The sequence below is a fragment of the Manacus candei genome, unplaced genomic scaffold (assembly GCF_025592945.1).
Source record: "Manacus candei isolate 608988 ecotype Guabito, Panama unplaced genomic scaffold, ASM2559294v1 h1tg000099l, whole genome shotgun sequence".
Taxonomy (NCBI): Eukaryota; Metazoa; Chordata; class Aves; order Passeriformes; family Pipridae; genus Manacus; species Manacus candei.
Genome location: NW_026138147.1, coordinates 1,432,179 through 1,458,004, shown reverse-complemented (window position 1 = coordinate 1,458,004; position 25,826 = coordinate 1,432,179). Strand labels below are relative to the sequence as shown.

The window sequence follows — 25,826 nt, the reverse complement described above, 5'->3', positions numbered from 1 at the left end:
ATAATATGGAAATATAATTTTACCTATCCTATGTGACTCTATCTTCATAGTAAATCTGAAATAATCTATCTAAATATTATAGCTAGATATTATGATAATTATTAATCAAATTAATAACTTAACTAGCCTAATTAATTACTAAAATTATGTAATTGACTTCAGCCATCTTTTGTTTTTTTGGCAAGAATCGAGTGTGTTGTCCTCCTGCAGGGGGTTTCTGGGAGCAAGAGGTCCTGTCTTTGCTCATTCCCTGCAGGAGTAGTCAGGCATTGGAATCAATGTCTCAGGTGGGTGGTGGAGTGAGCGTCTGTGTTGGAAGCAGCAAAGAGGTGTCCGGGCCCGCCTGGCGCTGGAGCGGGACCTAATCCTGGGGCTGTACCGCCATGCAGGAGCGGAACAGCCGGCGCAGAGCCCCGAGCGCCCGCCTGAAGCGGGAGAGACGTTTGGTGGGGACAGCAGCTGCCTGCTGAGAGCCTGAACCTCCAGCTGGGGAGGCGAGGGGCTGGAGGGGCAGCAGGGGCTGCGTGGGGCAGGGACCTGGCTTGTCGAAGGCAGGAGAAGCTTCAGTGCCTCCGGGGGACAGGGTTTCCAGCTGGAGAGGTGAGGTGCAGAGCGACACTTGTGGGCACGGGGCAGGTGTTCTTGGTAGTTACTGAATTTTCTTGGGGGCTGCCCTTTCATGCTGCATTCTTCCAAGTCGGTCGCTTCCGGGGAGCTACTGCCTTTTCCGTGGCATTGCTCTTCCTCGCTGGAGTCCTCCCAGCTGGACAGTTCTTTGTGCCTCTTGACTTCTTGGGACTGTTCTTCCTCGCTGGAGTCCTCCCAGTCGGACACTTCTTGGTAGCTCTTCACTCCTCCATGGGACAGCTCTTCCTCGCCGTATTCTTCCCAGTCAGACACTTCTTGGCCTCTACTCTCTTCTCCTTGGCACTGCTCCTGCTCAATGTTTTCTTCCCAGTCGGACACTTCTTGGTAGCTCTTCACTTCTCCTTGGGGCTCCTCTTCCTCACTGTATTCTTCCCAGTCAGACAATTCCTGGTAGCTCTTGACTTCTCCAGGGTACAGCTCCTGCTCAATGCAGTCTTCACCCTGGGACACTTCTTGGTATGTGTTAATGTTTCTTGGGACAACTCTTGGTCTCCCTCATCTTCCCACTGGGAAATGTCTTGGTCAACGTAGTATTTCCAGCCTATGCCCTCCCCAGGGAAGGGTCCCTCGTCAGTGTCTTGCACTGCCAGGACTGAGTCCCCTCCTACTCCGTCCTCCTGCTCGCTGCGGGCCTGGGCTTTCAGCTGGGAAGGTGAGAGGCTGCTGGGAGAGCAGGGGCTCTGCGGGGCAGGGACTGGGCTCTCTGTCCTTTCTGCTGGAACGGTTTTTACCGTGTCTGTATCCACGGCTTGCTCCAGGTTTCTCTGTTCCTCCGGCTCCTGGCTGGATGCCTGGATCACAAGCTCAACCTTTTTCACGATCCCACATGTGATGTATTGCTTTGAGTCCAGCAGGGTCTCGCTGCTCTCTGAGGGGTCGTGTGGGACAGGGACCGGGCTCTGTGTCCCTGCTGATGGCAACTGCTCTCTGAAGGCTGGAGAACCTTCTGCCTCTTCCTCAACAGAGGCAGAGACCCCTGGGGGCAGCACCTGCTGGCTCGGTGTCAGTGGCACTCACCGGGGCAGGAGCTGGACTGGGCAGGTCACGGACTGTCTCTGCTGCCACCTCTGTGCCCACGCTGCTGGCAGAGCCGGGTCCCTCCTGGGGAACAATCTGGGGATCCCCAGAGTTTAGCTGCCGCCAGGGTTTGTCCCAGGTGCTGTAACCGACATCATCTCCCCACTGGGACAGCTTTTTCTCACTCCTGTCTTCCCTTTGGGGCAGCTCTTGGGCACTGGAGTCTTCTTCCTGAGGTTGCTCCTTGTCTGTCTTGTCTCCCACTTGGGAGACCTCTGGGTCTCTCTTGTCTTTCCATTGGTACGGTCCATGCCCTTGCACATCTTCTTCCCACTGAGGCAGGTCATGGTATCTCTCACCTTCCCACTGGGACAGCTCTGGGACTGCCACATCTCCCCATTGGGACAGCTCTTGATATGTCTCTTCTTCTTCCCTTTGGGGCACCTCTTGCACTGTCGCATGTTCTTCCCATCGGGTCAGCTCCCGGTATCTCACACCATCTTCTTCCCATTCGTACAGCTCCTGGCGTCTCACGGTTTCTTCCCATTGGTACAGCTCTGGGTGTCTCCCATCCCCCCACTGGAAAAGTTCTCGGACTCTGCCATCTTCTTCAAATTCGTAGAGCTCTCGGTGTCTTCTGGTTCCCCGTTGGGAACGTTGTTGGACTCTCTCTTCTTCTTCTCATGGGTAGAGCTCTTGGGGTGTCACGTCTTCTTCCCACGCGGTAACATCTGCGCATTGGGATAGGTCTGGATGGGTGTCGTATTTCCAGTCATCGTCCACGTTGGCAAAGGCCCCCTCCTCGGTCTGATAGGGAACTTGTGTCTTCTTGAAGCTGATGCCCAGCCCAAAAAGCTCAGCAGCCTCAGCACAGCAGGATGTTAAACGCTGCAGAGTTGTCACTGTGTGAGCCACGAGGGCGTCGGCGTCAGCGTAAAGCAGCTCCCGGACAAGATGGTTTAAGGTCTTAGTGTGGGCCTTCAGTCGCCTTAGGTTGAAAAGGCTTCCATGGGTACGATATGGGATGTAGATCCCACCTTCTTCGTCGAGGTCTGCCGTGGCCCTTTGGAGTATCCTGCTGAAAAAGATTGTGAATAGGGTTGGTGCAAGAACGCAGCCTTGTTTCGCACCATCCTAAAGAATAAATAAATTATAGCTAAATAACCTTGGGAAAGGGGAATGGCTTTTATGGGCACTTCATTGCACACTGTTTCTGCCACCGCTCAGGGCCAAGAGTCCTTTCCCTGCTCCAGCATGGGCTTCCTCCTGTGGCAGACAGTTCCCCGGGAACTTCTGCTGCAGGAGTCCGTCCACAGGAGCAGTCCTTAAGGAATCGATCCAGTGGAGGTGCCTGTGGCAATGCAGTTTCCTAGGAAATTACAAAGAAAGGAAAGACAGAACACTGCTCAAATTACTTCAGGATTTGTGTCTTTTCTGTTGAAAGTTGTAAGGCATGAGAAAAGAATGTACAGATGTCATTTTTTAGCTACTCCGGATAGTTATGCAGTACCACTCAGAGATCTGTGAGGAGGGACTGCTCAGCTCCCAACTCTCCCAGCAGGAGAGTTCCCAGTTGCGGGTGGGAGGGCAAGTGTGTGCGTTCTCTCCAAAGGCAAACTGAACCTGCCCCTTGAACCCGGCTCACAAAGAACTGGCATCCAAACACATTTGCCCCAGGACTGTGGAGCCTGTCCGGCCAAACCTGCACCGACACGCTCTGAGCCTGACTATTGCCAGGGAGTCATCTTTGTTAGGAAGTAAGCACAGTTTTGACGTGGGCAAACAAGTCCTTTTTAGCTGTTTTCACAGCTCTTTGGTCCACCCAAAAATCATTCCAAAGAAAAACATCTAAGTGTTCCACTGGGGAAACGTGAGCGGCCCAGAGCTGCAGCCATGGGAAGAACGTGGGCGAGTGCGAGAGCTCAACCTGAGGGGAGAAAATGAGAGTCAAGAGCTGCACCAATGCGAGGCAGATGGGAGAGTCCAAGAAGTTGCCCAGTGGGAAGAGGGGAGAATCCCAGAGCTGTGCAGGGGGGAGGATGAGAAAGACCCAGAGCTATCACAAGGAGAAATCAACAGATACCGAGTTTTCCAATGAGCAAGTTTATGAAGACAAGTATTTCCATGCCAAAATGATTCTTGCGTTTCATCCTGTCTTGTTGACTGTAAGGCCTGAGGTAAAAACCAACCAACCAACCAACCAAATAAAAGAATCCAAAACAACCCACCTCTGGGAACCTCCAGGACAGTTTGTTGTCTTTGAGAGGTTCTTTCTCTATCCTTCTTCTAAAGCTTGATCTTCAGTTTCTGCACCAAGAAGAACATTAAACATTGCCTCTTGACGGTTTCCATTCCGAGGGCTGCTTTTCAGGAACTCTTTCTTCTCACCTAAGTGCCTGATGAAGCTGCTCCATTTCTGGAGCCGAAGAAAAGATTGGAGGAGAGCTATCACTTGGAAGAACATCCTTATCTCCACTGAACAGCAAACCAAGAAACGGGAACGTTCTAGGAAACATATGAATCCAACTGAAAGACTCCAAGCACTCTCCATGCAACTCCAGCAGCAGTGAGGTCAGGCAGGAGGCTGGGTTTAAAAGGCTCCCCAGCACAGTCCGCCTCAATCTAAGCCATTGTCTTGAACACTGACATCTTGGGATGTTATTTTAGAGCGAGATGGGCAAGCAAATGCCAAGTGGAGCAGTTTCAGCTTGCTTTGTGCCCTGGGAATGCACATTAAGTACTGTGTCATCCCTTGGTTAGGGTGAGGCTGTTGGCTCCTGCAGCGGGCTCTGCTCTCCTGGGGGGCTTCTCTTCACAGGCAGGTTCTAAAAAGGGACTGAAACAGCAGCGTTAGGCCCAGAGCAAGGGAAGCGGCCGGCTGAGCATTTTCAAAAATGCCCTTGGGGTAAAATTGCAGGAGTGATGCCAAGCACGGTCAGACTGCAAAGCCCCAGTCCTGGGGCGAGCACAAGATCCCCACTCAGTGCTGAGCGACAGCTGGAGCGCGGCAGCTCCCTGTGTGAGGCCGGGGCGAGCCCCGGTCTGGATTTGAAAGGGAGTTGGGGGGTGAGGGCAATGGTTGAGGGCTGAGGGGCGATGGCTGAGGGCCAGGGCACTGAGGGCACTGGCTGAGGGCGAGGGCATGGAGAGCAGTGGCTGAGGGTCAGGGCGCTGAGGGCACTGGTTGAGGGCGAGGGCATGGACAGCAGTGGCTGAGGGAGAGTGTACTGAGGGCCAGGGCTGATGGTGAGGTCGACGAGTCCCCTCCCCGTGTCTCCCGTTGCCTCTCCGGCGCCGCACGCACAGTGCCCTGTGCCGGGGCTTGGTGCCAGCTGCCGGAACGTCGCTGCCGATGGACACCTGCCTGCCATGAGGGAGGTGAGACCCTGGTCCAGGTTGCCCAGAGAAGCTGTGGCTGCCCCATCGTGGGAAGTGTCCAAGGCCAAGTTGGATGGGGTTGAAGCCAGCTGGTGTGGTGGAAGGTGTCTCTGCTCATGTGTTCTGATCCCATTAGGGAGAGATGCCTCAGCCCGAACTAAGGTGTAAATGAGACCATTTGCTGACAACAGGCAGATTTTATTTAGTACGGACTTTATTTAACAATAAATGTGAGGTAGAGCGATAGCGAGAGATCACGGATTCTGAAATGGAAACTACAGTAAATCTTCCTACTCTTATGTCTTACTTTCTCTGATTCTAATGATCTAAATGAAAGCTCACTCTCTCTGCCCTATAAACAAGATAATTTTTATAATATGGAAATATAATTTTACCTATCCTATGTGACTCTATCTTCATAGTAAATCTGAAATAATCTATCTAAATGTTATAGCTAGATATTATGATAATTATTAATCAAATTAATAACTTAACTAGCCTAATTAATTACTAAAATTATGTAATTGACTTCAGCCATCTTTTGTTTTTTTGGCAAGAATCGAGTGTGTTGTCCTCCTGCAGGGGGTTTCTGGGAGCAAGAGGTCCTGTCTTTGCTCATTCCCTGCAGGAGTAGTCAGGCATTGGAATCAATGTCTCAGGTGGGTGGTGGAGTGAGCGTCTGTGTTGGAAGCAGCAAAGAGGTGTCCAGGCCCGCCTGGCGCTGGAGCGGGGCCTAATCCTGGGGCTGTACCGCCATGCAGGAGCGGAACAGCCTGCGCAGAGTCCCGAGTGCCCGCCTGAAGCGGGAGAGACGTTTGGTGGGGACAGCCAGCTGCCTGCTGAGAACCTGAACCTCCAACTGGGGAGGCGAGGGGCTGGAGGGGCAGCAGGGGCTGCGTGGGGCAGGGACCTGGCTTGTCGAAGGCAGGAGAAGCTTCAGTGCCTCCGGGGGACAGGGTTTCCAGCTGGAGAGGTGAGGCGCAGAGCGGCACTTGTGGGCACGGGGCAGGTGTTCTTGGTAGTTACTGAATTTTCTTGGGGGCTGCCCTTTCATGCTGCATTCTTCCAAGTCGGTCGCTTCCGGGGAGCTACTGCCTTTTCCGTGGCATTGCTCTTCCTCGCTGGAGTCCTCCCAGCTGGACAGTTCTTTGTGCCTCTTGACTTCTTGGGACTGCTCTTCCTCGCTGGAGTCCTCCCAGTCGGACGCTTCTTGGTAGCTCTTCACTCCTCCATGGGACAGCTCTTCCTCGCCGTATTCTTCCCGGTCAGACACTTCTTGGCCTCTACTCTCTTCTCCTTGGCACTGCTCCTGCTCAATGTTTTCTTCCCAGTCGGACACTTCTTGGTAACTCTTCACTTCTCCTTGGGACTCCTCTTCCTCGCTGTATTCTTCCCAGTCAGACAATTCCTGGTAGCTCTTGACTTCTCCAGAGGACAGCTCCTGCTCAATGCAGTCTTCCCCCTGGGACACTTCTTGGTATGTGTTAATGTTTCTTGGGACAACTCTTGGTCTCCCTCATCTTCCCACTGGGAAATGTCTTGGTCAACGTAGTATTTCCAGCCTATGCCCTCCCCAGGGAAGGGCCCCTCGTCAGTGTCTTGCACTGCCAGGACTGAGTCCCCTCCTGCTCCGTCCTCCTGCTCGCTGCGCACCTGGGCTTTCAGTTGGAAAGGTGAGGGACGGCTGGGGGAGCAGGGGCTCTGCGGGTCAGGGACTGGACTCTCTGTCCTTTCTGCTGGAACGGTTTTTACCGTGTCTGTATCCATGCTTTGTTCCAGGTTTCTCTGTTCCTCCGGCTCCTGGTTGGGTGCCTGGATCACAAGTTCAGCCTTCTTCATGATCCCACATGTGATGTATTGCCTTGAGTCCAGCAGGACCTCGCTGCTCTCTGAGGGGCCGTGTGGGGCAGGGACCGGGCTCTGTGTCCCTGTCGATGGCAACTGCTCTCTGAAGGCTGGAGAACCTTCTGCCTCTTCCTCAACAGAGGCAGAGGCCCCTGGGGGCAGCACCTGCTGGCTCGGTGTCCGTGGCATTCACTGGGGCAGGAGCTCGACTGGGCAGGTCACGGACTGTCTCTGCTGCCACCTCTGTGCCCACGCTGCTGGCAGAGCCGGGTCCCTCCTGGGGAACAATCTGGGGGTCCCCAGCGTTCAGCGGGCGCCAGGGTTTGTCCCAGGTGCTGTAACCGACATCATCTCCCCACTGGGACAGCTTTTTCTCACTCCTGTCTTCCCTTTGGGGCAGCTCTTGGGCACTGGAGTCTTCTTCCTGACATTGCTCCTTGTCTGCCTTGTCTCCCACTTGGGAGACCTCTGGGTCTCTCTTGTCTTTCCATTGGTGCGGTCCATGCCCTTGCACATCTTCTTCCCACTGAGGCAGGTCATGGTATCTCTCACCTTCCCACTGGGACAGCTCTGGGACTGCCACATCTCCCCATTGGGACAGCTCTTGATATGTCTCTTCTTCTTCCCTTTGGGACACCTCTTGCACTGTCGCATGTTCTTCCCATCGGGTCAGCTCCTGGTATCTCACACCATCTTCTTCCCATTCGTACAGCTCCTGGCGTCTCACGGTTTCTTCCCATTGGCACAGCTCTGGGTGTCTCCCATCCCCCCATTGGGAAACTTCTCGGACCCTCCCATCTTCTTCAAATTCGTAGAGCTCTTGGTGTCTTCTGGCTCCCCGTTGGGAACGTTGTTGGACTCTCACTTCTTCTTCTCATGGGTAGAGCTCTTGGGGTGTCACGTCTTCTTCCCACGCGGTAACATCTGCGCATTGGGATAGGTTTGGATGGGTGTCGTATTTCCAGTCATCGTCCACGTTGGCAAAGGCCCCCTCCTCGGTCTGATAGAGAACTTGTGTCTTCTTCAAGCTGATGCCCAGCCCAAAAAATCTCAGCAGTCTCAGTAAAGCAGGATGTTAAACGCTGCAGAGCTGCCACTGTGTGAGCCACGAGGGCGTCGGCGTCAGCGTAAAGCAGCTCCCGGACAAGATGGTTTAAGGTCTTAGTGTGGGCCTTCAGTCGCCTTAGGTTGAAAAGGCTTCCATGGGTACGATATGGGATGTAGATCCCACCTTCTTCGTCGAGGTCTGCCGTGGCCCTTTGGAGCATCCTGCTGAAAAAGATTGTGAATAGGGTTGGTGCAAGAACGCAACCTTGTTTCGCACCATCCTAAAGAATAAATAAATTATGGCTAAATAACCTTGGGAAAGGGGAATGACTTTTATGGGCACTTCATTGCACACTGTTTCTGCCACCGCTCAGGGCCAAGAGTCCTTTCCCTGCTCCAGTGTGGGCTTCCTCCTGTGGCAGACAGTTCCCCGGGAACTTCTGCTGCAGGAGTCCTTCCACAGGGGCAGTCCTTAAGGAATCGATCCCGTGGAGGTGCCTGTGGCAATGCAGTTTCCTAGGAAATTACAAAGAAAGGAAAGACAGAACACTGCTCAAATTACTTCAGGATTTGTGTCTTTTCTGTTGAAATTTGTACGGCATGAGAAAAGAATGTACAGATGTTGTTTTTTAGCTACTCCGGATAGTTATGCAGTACCACTCAGGTGCCACTTAGGGATCTGTGAGGAGGGACTGCTCAGCTCCCAACTCTCCCAGCAGGAGAGTTCCCAGTTGCGGGTGGGAGGGCAGGTGTGTGCGTTCTCTCCAAAGGCAAACTGAACCTGCCCCTTTCTGTGCTGACATCTTTGTTCTTGGAGGAATCTTTGTTTGTATGCAATTTTGGGAATCAGGCTGGCAGTTGGGAGGTAGGGGTTAAAAGCGGAAACAACAACCCTTGTCGCCAGGAATGAAAGCCTTGAAGCTTTGGCTTGGTGGTTCAGTTTTTTCATCAGCCTGGAGACTCCATGGGCAACTGGAGCTTTCCATGCTGGCACCTTTGATGTTGGAGGAATCTTTTTTTGTATGCAGTTTTTGGAGTGGATGTGTCAGTTGGTAGGCAGGGCTGAAAACAGGAAACAACAGCCCTTATCGCCAGGAAAGAAAGACTGGAAGCTTTGGCTTTGTGGTCCAATTGGTGGGCCAGTTTGTGCACTACACGAGCAGCAAGAGCTTTCTGTGCTGGCACCTTTGTTCTGGAAGGAATCTCTGTTTTTGGAGTCGGGCTGGCAGTTAGGAGGCATGGTTGAAAACAGGAAACAACAGCCCTTTTCCCCAGGAAAGAAAGCCTGCAATCATTGGTTTTGTGGTCCAATTGGTGGACCAGGCTGGGCAGTCCAGGAGTAGCAAGAGCTTTCTATGCTGGCACCTTTGTTCTGGGAGGAATCTTTGTTTGTAACAATTTTAGGAGTAGGGTTGGCAGTTGTGAGGCAGGGCTGAAAAGACGAAACAACAGCATTTATTCCCTGGAAAGAAAGCCTGGAAGCTTTGACTGCATGGTGCAGTTGGTTTGTCAGTCTGGGGACTCCATGCGCAGCAAGAGTTTTCTGTGTTGACACCTTTGGTGTGGGAGGAATCTTTGTTTGTATGCAATTTTGGGATTTGGGCTGGCAGTTGGAAGGCATGGTTGAAAACAGGAAACAGCAGCCCTTATCGCCAGGAAAGAAAGCCTACAAACTTTGGCTTTATGCTGCAGTTGGTGGGTTAGGCTGGGCAATCCATGAGCAGCAAGAGCTTTCTGTGTTGGCACCTTTGGTGTGGGAGGAGTCTTTGTATGCAATTTTGAGACTTGGGCTGGCAGTTAGGATGCAAGTTAGAAAAGAGGAAACAACAGCCCTTATCCCCAGGAAAGAAAACCTGGAAGCTTTGGCTTTGTGGTGCAGTTGGTTTGTCAGCCTGGAAACTTCATGAGCAGCAAAAGCTTTCTGTGCTGGCACCTTTGTTCTGGGAGGAAGTTGTTGGGTCAGGCTGTTCAATTGTTCCTCCCAGAACAAAGGTACTGTGGAAAGTATTGCAGAAACATGGTTGATAGAAAGGGGACATGAGAGAGATGCTATAGCTCTGGTCCCATGGTAAGAGAAAACTATTAGAAGGTCACAGTGTTTGAGAAACTGGGTAAGTGACAGAAGAAAAGAATATAGCGGATGGGAAAGCTGAGCAAATAGCAAACAAGTAACCATAAGAAGGTTAAAGAATCAGCATTTGCGCAAATATAACTTAGGTAATTAGAAGCCAATGATGAGCTTAGCTTTTGTAATATGTATGAAGCTAATTTGTAACCTTTATAAGCACAAAGCACGCAGCAATAAAGTTGGATAAGTTATTGATCAATTTTGTGGTCTAAAAGTGTCTTTATCCCATCGTCTACAACAAATGGTGACCCCGACTCTGACTCTACTAAAAGAAGGCTTCTTGGCTTAAAGAAGACTTCTCGACTGGATTTAAAGAAACGGGGGAATCACAGTTGAGATGGCAAGGTGTCGGAGCCTTAGCAGCGAGGCTGGTCAAAAACAGTTGGCATAAAGGTGCAACTGTGGAAAAAGTTGGCATAAAGGTGCAACTTCGGACCTGGAGCGTTGTATAGTCAAGCTCTGCTGTACGTGCTGCCGGACCTTGAAAGGGCTGCAACAGCGCTGACGTAGGTATGGATAGGCAAGCAGTATATAGTTTATTTTCTGAATTTTTACAGAAAAAAGGGGGTTAAAGATTTAGATTTAAAAAAAGAACTTCCTGGGTTACTTGATTATGGTAATGAAAAAGGGTGTTTTGTTAATCCTCATACTGTGCATTCCTTAGAGGAGTGGCGTAAATTTGGTGATAAAATATGGGAGGCTGTTTTAGATGATGATAAAGTTGCAAAAAAGCTAGGAAAGCTTTGGAGGGTGGTTGCAACATGAGGCTGAACGCAGAGCAGCAGAGCAAGCACTAAATGTGAGACAGCAGAATAAAGAGTATAAGAATGCTGATTGGTTTTCTTATAAGCCTTCTCCCCCAGCTATGCAGACAGTTCACCTCCCCGCTGTGCCCTCTGATCTTTCTAAAATAAATATAGACGGGTTGCTAGAATCAGAGACATCTGCAGCTCCTACTGCACCACCTCCCCTGGTCGATGTGCCTAGCAGTCATACTGACCCTCGGTTCAAACCTCCTCCTCCTGCTCACTCGACCAAAGAGCCTGTCCCTGGGGCATTCAGTGACCTGGCGGAGGCCGTGGTAAAAGAGCGGAGAGAAACTTGGGCTGCATTTGCTAAGCACTGTATGGAGCAGGGTGATTCTCATGGACTGCAGGCTGTGGATTCGTATGCTTTTCCCGTTACTTATAATCTGGATGGGCAGGGAGGAATGAACGCTGTTATTACTGCATTAGATTGGAAATTCTTGGCACAATTGCGAAGTACAGTCAGTGAATTTGGATTACATGCTGAACCAACTAAACAAATGTTCGATTATTTTTGGTATACACATCTTTTACTGCCATCTGATCTCCGATCTATAACTCGTATGATATTGACTGAACATCAACAATTGTTATTTAATGCACATTGGCAAGCGTTAGTTCATGAAAGTGTAGCAGAACAACGGCTGCCCGGAGATCCTTTGCATGGTGTCACTATAGAAGAATTAATGGGCATAGGGCCATATACACGCCCTGAGGCACAAGTTCATCTTGGCCCAGATAAAATTAGAGAGGCAATAGATCCTGTTAGAAGGGCTTTAGAAAGAGTTAAAGAGCCAGGAGGAGTACCTTTGTATATGGGCTTAAAACAAGGAAAGGATGAATCATTTGGAGAATATGTTGACAAGTTAACAGCTGCTATCACTCGAGCAGGAGTACCAGATTATATGAAAGGAACTATGTTAAAACAATGTGTGTTGCAAAATGCTACTTCAACAATTAAGCAAATAATAAGTACAATGGGTCCTTACTGGACCATTGAGGAGTTATTAGAAAAGGTATTGCAAATACCTACAGGAGAGAATGCATTTTTAGTTACTGCTATTCAAGATTTAGCTAAGGGACTTAAGGAGCAGGTTCAAAGTTCCCAAGCTCAGGTTTTAGCAGCTCTTGCACCCCTTCAAGTAAAGGCACATAATTTTGCAGAAGGAAAAGCTCGATTAAAATGTTACCAGATAACTCCAACCAACAGTTTTTCACTGAACAATCCATCCCACGGACAGGAAAGCAGCTGCAATCTACCCCAGTCGACAGTTGCGGATCACAACCCGCCTCAACCAATACTCTCGGATTACAACCTGCCACAGCCGGCAGCCTCGGATTGGACTTGGCAACAGCAGTAGAAGTTACCTTGCTATCCACCCAACCTCAAAAGATTCCCACCGGGATTTATGGACCTTTAATAACAAATAAACAAGTGTTTGGTGCACTACTGATAGGAAGATCATCAGCTGGTCTTGCTGGTTTATTTGTATTGCTTGGACTTATTGATGCTGATTATACAGGACATTGTGATTAGCAAAACAGAAAGCAACTGAGAGCCACTAAGAACAAAAGGGATCTAATGTTGCATCTATATGGAAGTCTATCCTGCTTAAAAAAGGGAGAGAAATCAGACGAACTGGCTTTGTGGCAGATGCTGCTTTCATGTAAGGGCCAGGGATATGAAGCGAACACTGTAACTGCCTTTACTATCTCTACTTGGAAAGAACTTAGTGATAAGCTCTTTACTGCTGCCTCTAAGGGAGAAAAAGTTGCTGCTTCCCTCCTTACAACTTGGCGATTGTTATCTGGAACAGTAAAAGACATTAAAGCACAGTCTGAGGACATTAGAATGCTACTAGATACCATCATACGGAGATTTTGTGTAAAAAGGGAGTCGAGCGGAATTGAAGGGAGGTGGAGCGGGACAAGAAATCACGGATCGGGGCCGGGGACAACCGAGCGGCCCCACCAGCATGAACGCGGTGCCAGCGTCTCGGCAGTGCATATCCAGGACAATCGGAGACGACAGCTGCAGTGTGAAAGTACTGCTGATGGACCAGAGATGAACTTCACGAACACTATGACTGAGTTCCACCTTAAGACATTTCCAGCTTTTCATCTGAGTCGTGCTGCGGGACTGCGCTGCGCGTTTGTGGCTGTGTTCACGGCGCTGTGTGCTTACGCCGCCGTGCCGCCCCCTGCAAAAGTAGTTTTATTGCCTTTATGATAAAATATCGTTGCTCTATGAGAAGGGTTGAAGATTTCCAAGATAATATTCTGTTCTTTCTTGCTGTATTTGTCTTTTACATGGAGAGTTATGCAGGATTTGCAGATTGCTGATGGCAGCTATGCCATAAATTTCCTTTGAATTATGAAACTGATAAGAAGTGCACAGCCAATGGCTACTTAAAATTGTGTGTGTGAGTGAAGAGTGACTGAGGTGGCCACCTGAATGTTGTGTGAAAGAGAAAAGCTACATGAATGTGTGACTGTGTAAACTTAAAAATATTTTCTACCGGTGTCAGGATTTTAGAGATGTGTAACATGATTCTGTTGAACCATAGTGACTCCTTATTCTGAATGGTATATGAATTCTTCAAATTCCCACCATGAGTGGTGAGGTTTTAGTTATTTCTAGACTAGATACAAGTATCTGGTGTAAACTTTGTGCATTTATAATATTATTAGAAATGTGGCAGCACGAATTCCAGCAAACCACTGGTTTGCCACTAGCCGCAGCTTTGCAACTATTTGAAAGCTGTGAGCAAAAAGCCTTAGCATATTTACGCTGGGACACAAAGTATGTTATCAAGCGCATAGGTATCATAAGAGGCATTAAGATAATAGCTGCCCGTTGTCAAAAAAGAACACCCTTAACAGTTATAATACCTGACGAACCCTTTCAAAGGAATCCACAGAAATATTTAGACCTTTGTGTCAGGAAATATAATCACAGTATCCACAACAATATCTAAATTTGTGTAGAGGTACATGATCAGAAATTTAAAAGAAAATGATGATTTCTTTATGGTTTTGGATTTTGAAGATAATTCTGATAACACAAGGACATCCTAGTATCCCTGTTGGGCCCAGAGAAAACATTTGGGTAATGTTTGCCAACCAAACAGGTCAATTGGACTTCTGTCTAAGTTTAGCCTCAGCGTCAGATCCTTTTCAAACGTGTCTTATTGGCATTCCTTACCTTGATACAAGTGATTTTGCAGGATGGGCTAACTCTAATCATAACAAAACCAAGGTGGAATTAGCCTGCAATGTAACAAAAGAATGCACAAACGGCACCAAAGGTATGACGTCTCTTTTGTTAGTAGCTAATCTAAACAGGACCGTGACAGATAGCCCTAGTGAGTTACAATTATTTGGAGCTGTGTATGGAAATGACTCTTGCTTTAGACTCAATATGAATAAGGAAAAGACTTTTCTACAATGGCAACAAACGATTGGGAATGTATCCACTACGAACATAACAGCACAGAACCCTCCATACGATAATACAACCTGGTGCCAAGGCTATGTCAAAAATGTGTCAATGTGACAAAGCCAAAATACTTACCACCTGGTTATTTCCTAATTTGTGGTAATAGAGCGTGGTCTGGCATTCCTAGATACCATGTTACTTGGGAAAATTGACTGTGTTTACACCCACTATGAGACAAATAACACAGTTGAAAAAAAAAAATATTCAGAACAAACGAGACACTGAATTTGATAAATACTGTAAATCAGTAGAAAACCTTAGGCTTAGGACCATGGCTCGCTGAGATCACTAAACAAGCTATTTCACTTTTGCTGATATTGTTGACTGCTTTATGCATCGTTCCTTGTGTTTTTAAGTGTATACAGAACATGCTAACGAAGGCAATGAATGATGTATTTTTAACAATGTCTAAAGAAAACGGGGGAAGTGTGGAAAGTATTGCAGAAACATGGTTGATAGAAAGGGGACATGAGAGAGATGCTATAGCTCTGGTCCCACGGTAAGAGAAAACTATTAGAAGGTCACAGTGTTTGAGAAACTGGGTAAGTGACAGAAGAAAAGAATATAGCGGATGGGAAAGCTGAGCAAATAGCAAACAAGTAACCATAAGAAGGTTAAAGAATCAGCATTTGCGCAAATATAACTTAGGTAATTAGAAGCCAATGATGAGCTTAGCTTTTGTAATATGTATGAAGCTAATTTGTAACCTTTATAAGCACAAAGCACGCAGCAATAAAGTTGGATAAGTTATTGATCAATTTTGTGGTCTAAAAGTGTCTTTATCCCATCGTCTACAACAAGGTACCCACACAGAAAGCTCTTGGTGCTCTGGGTGTTCTCAGCCTCGCCCAAAAACTGAACCACAAAGCCAAACCTTCCAGTCTTTCTTTCCTTTGGATAAGGGCTGTTGTTTGCTTTTTTCTGGTGTGTCTGACATCTCAGATAGTGGCAGAGCAGGTGGCACCCCACAGGGTTGAGGTGCATCCAGGCTCTGGGCGTGGCAGCAGGAGCCCCAGGAGATACTGCCCCTGCTGCCATGAACTGTCTGTGTCTGTGTGCAAGGGAAGAACTCGTGTGTCTGAAAACCCTTGTGTGACCGAGCAGTGAGCCCCTGTCAGGGCACCACTGACTCTTGGCCAGCTGGCCATCCACCAGGATCCCAGAGGCCATTTTCCAGCGCTGCTATGCAGCATGTCATTCCCAGTCTGTCCATACATCTGGGGTTGCCCCATCCCAGGGACAGAATCCGGCAGAAGCGCACTTCTTCCAAATGTATAAAAATCTGTTGTGTTTCTTTTCTCAGCAGAATGCATGGGCGGGCGAAACCCCCTGTATCCCCCAGCCGTAATAAAAGTGTGCTTTACATATTGTTTAAGGATTTCTTTGAATCAGTCTCTGTGTTTAAAAATACAAAGGGCCATTTGGTCTTTTTTTTTTTCCTGAGATCCTTTACCCAAGACCTTTCTTTGAATTTCAGGGACAGTTCTGTGTGCAGGGAGGGATAGGAAAAGACTCCTGGCATGGTAGATCTTCCAGGAAGCGCCAGTACTTGGTCTTCCAGAGTTGCTCTCTTTAACTTCCACCCTCTGATCCGATCCACCTCTGATTGCTGGTGTAAAGCCTGAGTGCTCTGCCAGCTTGGTCCCAGTTCTGCTGTGTGTCACTCCTACAATGCAGGCAGGGACAGGCCATGGGCACTGCTGGGACAGAACCGAGCTCCAAAAGGAAAGGGGATCTCCTCAGGGCAGTGCCTGAAGGTTCAAGTGTTCTTTCAAAGTTGCTGCCAAGAACAACCTCCAGGAAGTTTCCTGCTGCATAAAGCACCACTGAAGAGCTGAAGTTGGTGACTGTACAGGATGGGGGCACAGAGCCCTGTCCCTTCCACAGCCAGGCCTCCATGAATACTCTTGAAGGACCAACAGTGACTAAAATAGTCTGGTCTATGACCCTATTTTCTGGGCCCCCTGCTCAAGGGGCCCCAGTGCACTCATCACAGACCAGTCCCTTGCAATCACTGTTCCCAGCACTGGTCTATCTCTCCACCTCATAAGGATTGTTTGTCCCCCATGGAGAAACATCAAATGAGCATATTTGCACTGTAAAGAAGAGAGTTAAGCATTCACACTGAGTGTGTGTGTGTGTGTATGTGTGTGTGTGTGTGTGGAGAGAGGAATCAGAGTGAGCACAAACGCCATCAGCTACTTCTAGAGAGGCCAGGAAGGACAGTGTCTTGAGATCACTTCACTTTGAGAGTCACATCCCCTTGGAAACCACCTGAATGCAGCCCTGGGATGTGCTTCTGTGAACACAGCTCCCCATGTCTGTCCCTCAGGCATCTCAGAGAGGGGCAGAGCAGGGTCTCTGACAGCCCAGCACAAAACTGTGACCAACAGGTTGTCACAGGGACTGGCAGATCCCCTCTGCCTGAGGGCCTGGGCTCACTCCAGCAACGGGGTTTCTCTTTGGGCTGCCCCATCCCTCATGCTGAGCACAGGATGGGACAGCAGCTGGCACAGCTGGGCCCTGTCTGTGCCAGCAGCTGAAAGGAGCAGCCTGGGGACAGCACACGGAAGCTGCTGCTGTCAGGGCAGGGAAAAGGCCCCAGGAAGGTTGAGGGGTTGCCATGCTGCTGGAAAGGCTGTGTCCCACCTGCTGGAGCTTTCCTAGGAGGAAGGAAACTGCCCGAGACAGAGACAGTGCCCCACACTGCAGTTGGAAAGGTGGAGAGAGGGGACGAGGAGAAAGAAATGTCCCTGCAAGGGCATTGCTGTGGGAGAAGAAGCATCCAGAAGGAGGAGGAGATCACTCCATTTGTGTATTTGAAGAAACAGGGTGTGAGGGTGGGCAGCGGTCAGGGAAGGGTTGCAAATGGCAGGGGTGAGAGCCGAGGGGGAAGCCGGATGGGTGTCTGCAGCCTGCAGGGAAACAGAAGTAGCTGTGGGACAGCACAGGACAAGTTGTGCTGGAGATGGCCAAGGGCACTGGCAAGGCATGTTAACTATTGCTTTTAGGACCAGAGCTTGTGTTTGCTTCATAGATGTCAGAAGATTGCTTTAAACCATATTTTTGCAGTCAGACCTTATCACCACCAATGACAAACCTTATTAACCTGTCCCAATTTGTATTAATAAAGAGTGTTATTCCCTGAACTGTTGGAGTGAGTTCTTTCAGTTGCCAGCGGCGGGAAACACTTCAGCAGGGTCTGCTGAGGGGTCTTCATGTTGTTGACTGAGATCCCCCTGACAAGGGCACTCAAATCACCCTCTGATCTTGTGAGTCTTTATGTGAAGGATCTCATTACAAGATGCCATGGACTGGTTGGACACAAGGGTCTCGACTTTCCGGGGGGCACTGACAGGCAAAAATCTAAACTCCCTCCTTTCGGGTGGCATTAAATTGCTGCAGTGAAGCAGGTTGTCAAGGATAATCTGCTGCAAAAATACAAATCTCTGCCTTCCCAGGCTGGGAAAGACATGGTTCAAAGGTTTCAGAAAGTTAAGGAGAAAATTGTGCTATGCATGGAACAATGTCAGGCTAAGTAGAAACGTAAGGAAGGAAATGGTAAAGGTACAATTCGTGTAGTGTTATAAGCCTGTTTGTCTTGTACACAATAAGAAGCTAAAAATTCACCTGTTTCTGAATGGATTTCTGATGTTGAGTCTACTGTTTTGAAAACAGAAAATGTGCTGTTGAAGTCATCGTTAGCCTTTGAAAGGGAAACAGGAGAAAAATCAGATAAACTTGTTGCTAAAATTGAGCTGCTTCAAACTGAGGTTGACCACCTTCAAAGTCTTGTTGCACCAGAGTGCAGAGAGAAAACTGTTGCTAAAAAAACAGGCTCCTGGTTTGGTCAGGTAACTTAATAAACCAGTGTCTTACCCTGGCATTGAGGCTTGGGAAACCACAGAGAACCCTGATTCGCAGTCTGAGGAGAGACAGAAACCAGGAGACTTTGAAGTTCAACTGATGTTTCTACAGTCTCCCAGCTTTCCTCACATTAATGAAAATTGGCTCATGAGGATAATGAGGATGCAGTTTCTGCTATGGGGAATTCTAAGCATTCTGGGGTCGGTAAGACAACCTGTTAAGTAACACTTGAGTCAATGGGGTGTGGTCTTGGGGGTTTGTTTCCCTTCTCTTTTCTGTCTCTCGGTTTCTCATTTTGTTTGCTACTCTCTTTGGAATAAATGTTGTTTTGTTCAACTTTCAACTGTGTACTGGTTTCAGTTTTGGCACTCTCCCTGCTACACGCAGACATAACAAACAAATGACAGCATCAGCAGATGCCTTTCCATTCCTCTTTCCCTTCCCATTCCCTGTTCCTCTTCCCTTCCCATTCCCACAGCCAACACACTATTTCCCTTCTCACTTTAACAAAGCTCTTTTCTCTTTCAAGCCCCTCAAAGGCGCCAAGGCCACATAGGAGGCCACACACAAACAGTACTCCTCTTCCCACTTGACACCACCTTCCCCCTCACTGTTCTACAGGGAACACCAGGAATCTGCTCGCAGAGGTCTCTCGTTTCCCATCAGCAGCTCAGCACAAGGAGCTAAAGGAGCTCAAGCCTTAGGCCACAAGAGCTGACAGCGAGGAAACTTTGGGAGCAAACTAATGCTGCTAACACAGACCCAGCTGAATCCAGCACACAATCACAGAATCCAAGAGTCCTTCAGCTTGGAAGAGACCTCCAAGTTCATTGAGTCTTGTGCAGCCCCTCCCCGACCGCCTGCAGGGACTGGATGATGCTTTGCACAAGCACCAAAAGGAATGTTGTGAAAGCCATGGCCTGCAGGAGGACACAGAGAAGGGCTTGGTTGGGGCTGGGAAGGAGGGAGCTGGCACTGGGGGAGCGGGGATGGAGCCTCAGGGATGTGGCGCAGCAAGGACAGGGGTCCAGGCAGCTGGCAGGCGGCAAGGCCTCACCCCCTGCCCCAGCAGCAGCACCGGGCCCTGCCCAAGGCAGTCCTACCCGGGGCTGGGCCCTGCAGGCAGGGGCAAAACCCACTCCCTGGGGCGGCCTTGTTGCCCTGGCCCTCGTCCGGCCCAGTCTCTCCCTGTGTGCACGCTCCCCACAGCACAGGCTGCACTGGGCAGCATCCCCTGATGGGCCCTGCAGAGCTGCCCCACAGGGACACTTCTCTTTTATGTCACAGGTGCCACAGCCTGTCCCAGCCAGCCCTGCCCATTGTCCCCACCCCGGCTCAGTGACTCACAGTGGCCCCTGGCAACCAAAGAACCATAGCCCCACACCCCCAGAGTGCAGCCCCATCCATCTGCAAGGGGCCCCCAAAGGGTTCCCTGCACAAAGCAGCCCCTCCAAACCCTTGTCAGATAGAAAACTGGGGGACGTGACCCTTGGATGCTTTTAGTACAGAGATACAAGCTTTTCTTGAATAATGGAGGGGCTCACTTTTTTATTATTAATATTTACTGTTATCCATTTGGGGACAGGATGTCCTACAGGCTAATGTGGTGTCACATTTGGAGTGAAAAGTACTTTTCAAAGAAACCCAGGGTGCATGGGTGATGCAGAGGAAGCTGCCAATCACCCATTGTGAAGCTCAACCCTGCTTTGCACCAGCACTGCCCTTTCACACACATCTTTGGCCAAGACAAAGATGTCAGGGTTTAGGTTCTAAATCAGTAACACTTGACAAGACCTCTATGAACTGACAGCAAGAGAACTTAGGAGCAGCTTAGGGTTGGCAAGTGTAGGAGCCCACAAGAGAAGGGGCTGATGGGTATGTCATGAACACTGACAGTTGGATGGTGGTGGAGCCGATCAAGGACTGCTGGTAAAATAGAAAAAACATGTGACTGGGGAAGGGGCCACGTGGAGTAGGGCAGCACTTTTCCCGGACAAACCTCCTTGTTCCAGTTCCAACAGACACAAAAAACAAGTGACAGCCTCAGCACAGAAGCTCCTCTTTGCCTTACCTTGCCTTGCCAGACACGAAAGACATCACTTGCTGGGCTCTGCCAGAACATCAGCCCCCTCTCTCCCTTCTCAACCACTCAACCACAGCCTGCACACACCCACACCTGCCAGGACGAACTGGCTGTTTCTCTTCTCTTTTCTGCCTGGGGACGAAGGAAGAAGGACAGGGAGGGCATTTGCCTTTGGGCCAGAGGGAATGGGAGGGAGATCCCCCCAGACCCATCCCCTGTAGGATGGAGGCTGGGGGGGACACTGGGGGACCCCCAAGAGTATTTTTGAGGCGAGGAAAAATGGGGGTTGGTGGGGAGGGCCCCAGGAATCTTGTGGTGGGACACTGGGGGGTTCCCAGTAGTTTCTTGGGGGGTCGACCCCCAACAGTCCGGGGGGGGGAAAATGGACAGAGGAATCAGTCATAAAGGGTTGGGGAGACCCAAAAGATTCTAGGAGTGTAGGAGGCGTGGCTAAGGTGGCACAGAGGATGTGCCCAGGTACAGAGCCCAAGGAGCATGCCCCAGAGTTAGTAAACTGGTTGGTTAAGAAAGTCACATGATGTGTAAGGATAAAAGAGCGCGCGAGTTTGAATAAATCCTCTTTGTCTCACCACCGCACGAGGAGCATGATTCATTCCTTGTTGTACAAGGTTTAACTGCTAAATATGGCGCCTGAACAGGGACAAATTTAGCTTATATTAAGCAGATATTTAACCTGAATCAGGTATACAAGTGGTAGTTTCCGGTTATCAGGTCTATTAGTTTGACTTGGGAATCTTTAACCACAAAAAACTTTGACGTCAATAACCCGTGGTCTTAGTGGGATCTAAGAGACGGACAGTTAGTTTAGCGAGCTCGAAAAATATTAGTGCACGAAAGAAGAGAAGAAAGAGTTAAGGAAAAAGCCGAGAGGTCAGAGCAGGCAACCGGAGAGAGCGGAGAGGGTCAACACAACATCGAAAGCGGTGAGTCTTGACTGAGATGCACCCCGCACGCCTAAGACTGCTCCCTGGGCGAGACGTGCCTGCAGTTCGGAGACCTGAGCCGTGGAGCACCTTAAGATCGTCAGGGAAAAGCCTGTTGGTCCCCTGAATGTCGGTCATCTGGTAAAAGCGGCATGCCGCTGCCGACTAGCTGGACCACGTGCTAGAAGCGTTTTCGCTGCCGCCCGTACCATCCCAGTCCCACCGCACCACCCCCGCATTGCCTTTCTCCCTAGTGGAAAGCGCAGAGCCCCGTGCCCGCTGCACTGCCGGCCCGGCACCTAGTGCCTGTTGCCTAGCAACTACTAAAACCGAAGTTTGGAAGTACCGGGGAAAAGGCCGAGCAAACACGTGTGCTGGCCGCCCCCTGCGCCGGGAGTATCCGCTTAACGGAGCCCAGCGCCGCCTTAACATCGCCCGCGTTCGCCCGCTGTCCCTGCCGAAACCACGCTGTGCCCAAAAGCCACGTGGAAAAAGCAGAAGTGCGCCGCGACCCTATCGGAGCCCCCTGCTCCATCCTGAGCACCGGAGGAGGCTGGCCACCTCCTGCCGACCCCTGCCTGTCTCTGACGACAGTGTAGACCCTTCAAGTTGAGGAAAAACCTTTCAGAAACCGCGGAAACCCCAAAAGAACTTTTCGCCACTTTTCGCCGCTTGTGCCGCCGTCCCGGCGCTAGGACCGGCCGCGCGGGTCCCGCCCCGCGCCCTGCCGCCGCCGCTGTCCCGAGCCCGCAGGTTGCAGCCTGCACCGGGACACCAGCCACCAGCGCCGGAACCCCACGGCCTGCCATCGCCGAGCCAGCGTCTGCCGAGCCTGCCCCCGCGCCGAGAGCTGCCCCGCGCCGCAGCTGCCCCCAGCCGAGCGCCCACGCCGCAGCCGGAGCAGCACAGCGCACCCCCCGCACCGCAGCCGACACAGCCCGGACCTCCCAAAGCCGCAGAAAAAAGACTGCCAATTAGCCCAAAACTGCTACAAAAGGACTCAGAACGTGTACTCCCAGCCGCTCGAGATAAGGTAACATAAGACACCCTGTTTCCATAGAAACCTCATGATACACTGAAGCAAACTCACACTCTAGCGTTTTGCTAAACTTTGCAACATAAAGCAGTTTACTCTGATAAACTCTGCCTGCACGAGGCACACAGAGAAGAACAAAACAGCCCACACCCCACCCCCCCTATACACTTTGCTGAGAGCAGCACAGCACAACATGGTAATGCAAACTCAGAGATCATACCGGGAGACACGAGAGCCAAGTAAAACGAGTCGCTGGGAAGGGACAGACATTGCCATGCGAACTTCGGACCCCCGGGTCCACACAAGGCAGTCCTGTTACAGCGATGGGGAGAATAACTCAGTGTATTCACCCCCTTTCGCTGCAAATGAACAGCGAACACGTGGGCAGCTATGGCCGCAGACATTTTCCTCCCCCACACAGACTGAACTCCAACCTTTCTTTTCCGGCCGAAGAACCAACCCCGCCCACTACCCACCGCCCACCATCCCCCCACAGGGAACCGGTTTCGCCGAAACCACAAGGGGGGGGGATGGGAGGAATGGGAGACATGGGGGGAGGGGGAGAAGGAAGGGGAGAAGGAGGGGGAGAAAGAGCCAAACATGGTTCCAACGGGAGGGATCAATAGGGCACAGGGGGAGAAGTCAGCTAACATGTGGGAACAATGTCTGGACAGGGCGTTTCGAATGGGAAACCTGAATATTATTCAGGCATGCCCAGACGATATGAGCCAAAGCCAACCCCCTCAGAGTCAGGCCTTGTATAAGGCCACAGAGAACTTGAGGCATTTGATAAGTGGTTCTAGTCTGTCCTTAACCAATATTTTTAAATATTTGGAGGCATTGAGTCACACCTATCCCATCACCACATATGACTGGAAAGAACTGACAAAACTAGTTCTCAGTGACACCTGATATACAGTCTGGTTAGCTGATTTCCAGAAAAATTGCTCTGTTCATATTAAATACCTACAAGCAGACACCACGGCACATCAATCAGGCGGGAAAGCAAATTGTAATTTAGATTCACAATCAAAATACCATAGAGAGATAGCCAGGCAAGCCCTAAAAGCTATGGAAAACATTCTCACTGCTGATCAAATTGATTACCTATCCAACAGTAAAGAGTTACAAGGTTATACTGAGTTAAGATGTTTGGACCAGCTGCAGTCGACTTTGAACAAGCAAATTGAATACAATGAAGCCAGAGAGATGCTGTGCAAGCATTTGGCTTTAGAAAGAGAAAATGCAAGAGCTTTGCAGAGCCCTCCTGCAAGGGAGAACTGTGACTTTACTGAGCTGGTGCAACCCTATCAAGAAACTTGCCTTGAGAAGCAACTACCTGCCTCTCTAGCTGCAGCTTTAGATACCCAGATGAGAATACACAAGGAAGTCAGACACACAGCTAGTTGTTTTAGTTGTGGAGAAATGGATCACTCTCAGGAGGATTGCCCCTGGAAGCCCCTAATAGCAACATTCCACAAACACCCTAGCAGCAGAGAAATGACTCAGTTGTACCAAGGGTGCCATACGCAAAACAAAAGATATGCTGCAAGCATTGTATTGCTTGTAATAGCATTGCTAGCTGTACTCCATTTTTGTACTACTTTTCATGTGCAAAAGAGAAACCTACTTAAGGCAAGCCACAATATACCAATAACCAGCCCCCAAAATAACCATGTATCCTGTACCCCAAAGAAAGGTGACAGGTGGAAAACATTACAGATGTTAACAGCAGAACACGCAGTCAAAAAACATGCAGAAGCCTTGCAGATCGGACTGCCTCTACCTATAAGGCTTCTAGCAAATTGGTCACGAGTGGTAACTGATTCAAAAAACCATTCCTTTACTATTCTCTGTCACCCTGAGGATGCCCAAAAACCCCTCTTTTCCATCATAGTTTTAAGCAGTGCACAGACTATCAAAATGCTGCTGGGCTGCCTTTCCTCAAGGATGCAAAATACCTCGATGAAGTATCAGACAGCCATAATACACCATTATGCAGAGAACACATTAATAACCACGGCCACAAGAAATGAACTGCTAATTGTTTCTGCTGTTTTAACCAAAACTGCCCAAGGTGCAGATCTTCAGGTTGTTTCAGGAAGAAGCCAACAACCACAACTCTGGACTTGCCAAGGACAGGAGAATACAGCAAAAAAGCTCTACACAGGTGACACAGCTCGAGGTAAAAAACATTTGTATTTACATGAGCTGCAGGAACCTCAGAGGGCTGCCAGTTGCCCTCTCTTTGTGTTGCTAGGGGAGAACTCCAACTTAAAGTCTGACAAATTGCTAGCTGCAGAGGCAAACCAAATGTTAGAAGATTATACTAAGGTAATGAAAGACAAAGAAAACAGGAGAGATCCTGAAAGGCAGATCTGCCTAGTTTTTGTTTCCAGCAGGTATGAAGCATTGCAGCTTTGTTTCAGTGGGATCAAACTGAGAGAAGCCCACTGTTGGTTCTAAAACAGCTTTTTCTGTCATACCTCACCACCTAAATCTGTGTAAATTGCTATTGAGTTTGTAAGCTTGTCATTTAGTGCAGAGCACGACTGAGGAACTGGACGGAAAAAATCCTGCCTTTACCAACATTCCAGCTTTGAAAGGACAATTTGGATAGGATGACAGCTGAGGATGCTGGATTTCAAGATGCCCTGGCAAGTTTTAGTGGTAATATTTTAATTCATCTCCTTAAGCACAGATTGTGGCAGAAATCAACAATTTACCTTTAAAAACCACACCTGATGCAAAACTGAACCAGTGAAAGGCCTCAGGGCCTTCTCACATGCATCTAGGAAAACACAATATGCTGCAATAGACTTAAATAAATCCTGCCAGGGAACAGTAAGAAAACTACAAGCCATGAACTAAGCTTCTGTATAGTTCTGGACTGATTGTCATTACCTTGAGAAAATTCTAAAACAATCCTTTGATGTTATGATTGTGCTTATTATGCTATGAAGTTGATAACCTGTTTTGAAAGTTAATTTCCTTGAGATGTTGTTAACCCTTACCTGTTGTTTGAAATGCGTTCTGGTTGGTTCCTGTGAGTTACAAAAGGTATGATTTGTATACAAATGCACACAAAATCACATCCTGAGACGCCACAGCCAATGACTGACAGAAATTGGAAAGCTGCTAAAGCAGCAATGTTTAACACTATACCCAGAGTTTTAAGGCAAGCAATTGCCTCATTCATCCTCCATCAGAATACAGGTTCTCTAAGAGACCATTCAAAATAACAATTAATAAAGCTACATCATCAAGGTATGCCACACTGTCAGGAAACCACCCTAGAGAGTTAATAGTAGATGAGGCCTGGCGATCAGAGATATACATTTTTGAATTAGACATATTGAAATTGTGCATGCAAATAGATATACATCCACAAAACATAACTGCTACTACATTCACTAGACAAATCACAAAAGTGTAAAACACATGAGTTAGTTGCTTAGCAAGCCTTTGGTACACTAAAATAGATTAACATTAAAATTAAGCAGTTACTCCCTATGAAATAGGAAAACT

General features: G+C 49.1%; 2 protein-coding genes across 2 annotated transcripts in view; both read right to left on the bottom strand.

Annotated features, from left to right (window-relative positions):
* The window catches only part of LOC127461272 (uncharacterized), a 107,747-nt gene extending 105,403 nt beyond the window's left edge, over positions 1-2,344 (bottom strand). Inside the window, exon 1 of the mRNA XM_051768938.1 lies at positions 2,025-2,344. The gene's annotated coding sequence lies outside the window, so the exon portion shown is untranslated. The remainder of the gene's footprint in view (positions 1-2,024) is intronic.
* Positions 2,344-25,826, bottom strand: part of HAUS5 (HAUS augmin like complex subunit 5) — a 119,764-nt gene continuing 96,281 nt past the window's right edge. The window contains exon 17 of the mRNA XM_051768943.1: positions 2,344-2,740. Within this exon, the coding sequence (XP_051624903.1) occupies positions 2,347-2,740 (394 nt within the window). The 3' untranslated portion in view covers positions 2,344-2,346. The remainder of the gene's footprint in view (positions 2,741-25,826) is intronic.